The 3,462-nt window shown below is 39.7% G+C and overlaps 1 protein-coding gene across 3 annotated transcripts in view; it reads right to left on the bottom strand.

The window, feature by feature from the left end:
* The window catches only part of HTR4 (5-hydroxytryptamine (serotonin) receptor 4, G protein-coupled), a 104,259-nt gene that overhangs the window by 99,908 nt on the left and 889 nt on the right, over nucleotides 1-3,462 (bottom strand). For all 3 annotated transcript variants that reach the window (XM_008585806.1, XM_008585804.1, XM_008585805.1), the window contains exon 2: nucleotides 2,133-2,333. In XM_008585806.1, coding sequence (XP_008584028.1) covers nucleotides 2,133-2,333 — 201 coding nt within the window. The remainder of the gene's footprint in view (nucleotides 1-2,132; nucleotides 2,334-3,462) is intronic.

Below are 3,462 nucleotides of genomic sequence, written 5' to 3'. Positions count from 1 at the left end.
TGATGCAGCTGCTGGAGCAGCTTATTCACTGAGAAGGTCCACATTTGGTAAGAAAGATCATGAATTGTACAGATAGTTACAAGAAACTAAAAATAACATCCACTAACATTGAGTGCTATGCCTAACTGGCCAATACTAGTCTTAAATGGATTATCTAACTTACTCCTAACTGCAATCCTATAAAATACATGCTTCCACCCCCATTTTTAGAGACAAGAAAACTGAGATAGACTCAGAAAGGTTTAGTAACTTATCTTCACTCTGAGAGCTAAAAATTCGCAGAGCTGGGATTTGAACCCAAGTCCCTTCAACTCTAAAGCAGATGGTTTTTAATGACCAGTTCACACTGCTTCATGACAACTCAGGCCTACTCATGGAAAATTTCGTTATTTCAAAATAACATTAGTATAAATCTGGAACTCTAAGGCCAAACCTTACTATGAAACCACCAGACCTTCTCATAGGGCTTCCCAGAGCAAACTCACCTCACCAGAGATGATTTTATACTTTCTCCCATTCTTTACTCCCTACCTGGCTCATTTTCTTCCTCTCACTTTTACCCAAACCTCAAGGTTACCTCCAGCTGCCCTATCTCCCCAGCCTTGTCTTCACCACATTTTTATAATACTTCAATCTCACCACTCATTTTAGCAATGATTATATGCAGGTTACTGTGCAGGATTTCCATATATTTTCTATTTCCTTATGTTTTATTTTCTAAGTACACTTTCATACAGTGAATACTGACTATCTTAAAAAGTCTTTCATGTACTGAAGTCAGATTGTTGTAAACAAGCTAATAAACACAAATTTCAAACTATGACATGGATGGTTTCTGCTGATGGCCAACAGTTTGATTTTACCAGTTATTATTGCTCGCTATATAGTGCAGTATCATTATATATGCATTTAACTTTAGCACATTCAACTATATGTTCTTGGCAGAGCAAAAGAAAAACAGCAACTTAAATAGAACAGGTCAGTACACCTGCCATTCCCATCAACAAGTGTACATCCCATGAGATGCGATGAACTGGCTGTTTCCTCAGCTGGTTTCAGTCCCTTAGGACCTCACCACAGTGTGAATAATTCTCTGGAAACACTACAATTTTGGTGTTTAAAGGTAAATATTTCGGATATAGCACAATCTCTAATTACAGTCAACAGTTTTCCCTAGTCCTGCATTAAAGAAACAGTGATCTATCCCAAGATTGGAGAAAAACTTGGGTCTGTTGGATTGCTCAAAAGAAAGTAAGAGATTGTCCCTGGTAATTCTGATAGTATGTAATTTGCACCCCACACTTTTTTTTATAAACTAACCCCTAAGACATGACTACACTGATGGCAGCATATGTCTGTGCATTCCTCTGATTTTTAAATTGCATTCTGCCTTTATTATGAAATACAAATGAGCAGGAACTAGAAAATGAAAAATGCTGATACAAGAGATCAACATACATCTCCAACAAATGAGACAAAGATGGAAATCATTAGGCCTCCCTAAGTCAAACATGAGGAGAAAGAACAAAATCATGCAACAGGAATGAAATACTAGACCTGGGTCCAAACAGAAAGCAATTATTAGAAATTTTATCATCTTCAACTTTCTGGAAAAGGAATTTCCAAAATCACATGCACATAGCTAAACATGTATATAAAATTATTACACAGACATATTTCCAGGAAAAGGTCATGTTCAAACATAGGGCACTATCATTCCGAACCGTCCCTAATGCCCACTGGGCAGATGTATTGATTTCTTGATTGTCGCCAGTCGGCTCCCTCCGAATTTCACTCATGTCATCAGTACAAACTTTAGAGCCCTACAGTAAACTTGATTGCTGGTACCTATCACTATCTAGATCATAAGATCCTTGCAGGCAGGTTCTAGGTCTTACTAATCTCTGTGCCTGCAGGACCTTAGACAGTACCTGACTGCAAAGGGGCCCTCTGCCAAAGCTGGAGAGTGAATGAATAATTGAATAATCAAATTTACCTCTCTGTAAATTTCAAATTTACCTCTCTGATTCATTTCCTGTAATGAATAAGGAAAGAAAGAAAGACACTGCATAGTAAATACCAAGTCATTATCTCCAGCACAGAGTCCACTGTGTCCCTTGCTCTGTCCTTACCTATCCAGAGAAATGCAGCACAGGTGAAAAATCGATGCTGTCGTGAGCAGCACGTCTAGAGATGTTCGGACCAGGCAAAACATCTCGCCATAAATCCAGATGTCTTGAACCAGCTCAATGGCACCGAAGGGCATCACCAGCACCGAGACCAGCAGATCCGCAAAAGCAAGAGATACAATGAAATAATTGGTTTTTATTTTCCTGTGAGTGAAAAAACATATGAGAGAAAGTACGGGGAGGGACAGAGGAAGGAAAGGAGGGAGGAAAGAGCAAGAGAGAAATCAGGGGAAAAGGGAAGCAAAGAAAGAAGAGAAGATGGAGGGAGAGAAAGGAAAGAAAAGTCATATGTTTAACGCATTCTGTGAGACTCAGTTTCCCCTTCTGTAACATGGCTGAGGAGACCCTATCTGGTCTGGACTCTTCTGACTTCTCCAGACCCATCTTGCACCATAAACCCTCTCTTTCTCTCCTTTCTGGCCACCTGACCTGATCTGAGTTACCCTGTGCATATAGCTCTGTCCCTGGGGCTTTTCTCCTCCAACTATTGGTCTAGTTACGTCCCACCCACCCTTTAGTCTTTGGTTGGGAATTCCCAGGGAGCCCTCTCAAGGTGCTCTCCTCATAAACAGTAGTCAAATTCCACCATTTTATGCTTTTAGACTGACTGCTGTGTGCCTCACATTTGTGACATTGGTCAGAATTGTGTTTGCACACTTTATTTGCATTATCATCGAATTACTACATGTCTTGCTAAGAGAAGAACTGCATCTTTTATCTCCCTTTATGGCCTGGTGGCTCTCAACTCAGGCTGCACACTGGAATCACCTGGTGATAAATATCAACTCCCAGGTCTCAGCCCAGATCAATTAGCTCAGGAACCCTGAGTGGTAACCTCCCTCGCCCATCCCCCAAAAGATTGCAAGATGAAATACAAAATGTCTGGTTAAATTTGAACTTTAACAATGAATAATTTCTTTAGTATAAGTATGTACAAAATATTACATGTGACATACTAATACCATACAGTAGGATTTTTAAAAAGTGGGTCAAGTGATTATAATTGTAGCCAGGGTTGAGACCGATGAAATGGAGAAAACAGGTTTAATTCCTAGATGAATCACTAGCCAGCCACCCGTTCCCTGAACCATGGAGAAAATGAGGAGGTTAGATTAGACGTGCTCTCAACAACTGTATATACAGTGATCACAACTATTTTAAAAAAATGTAACATAGGAAAAAGGATGGAAATACACTGAAGTGCTTACACTCGATATACTGAAGTTGTAGGATTATGTGCAATCCCTTTTTCCCTCCTCCATTTTTTTCAAAG

This window comes from Galeopterus variegatus, unplaced genomic scaffold (assembly GCF_000696425.1).
Source record: "Galeopterus variegatus unplaced genomic scaffold, G_variegatus-3.0.2 Scaffold3725, whole genome shotgun sequence".
NCBI lineage: Eukaryota > Metazoa > Chordata > Mammalia > Dermoptera > Cynocephalidae > Galeopterus > Galeopterus variegatus.
The sequence above is the reverse complement of the archived record's forward strand: the minus strand, read 5'-3'. Positions and strand labels throughout refer to the sequence as shown.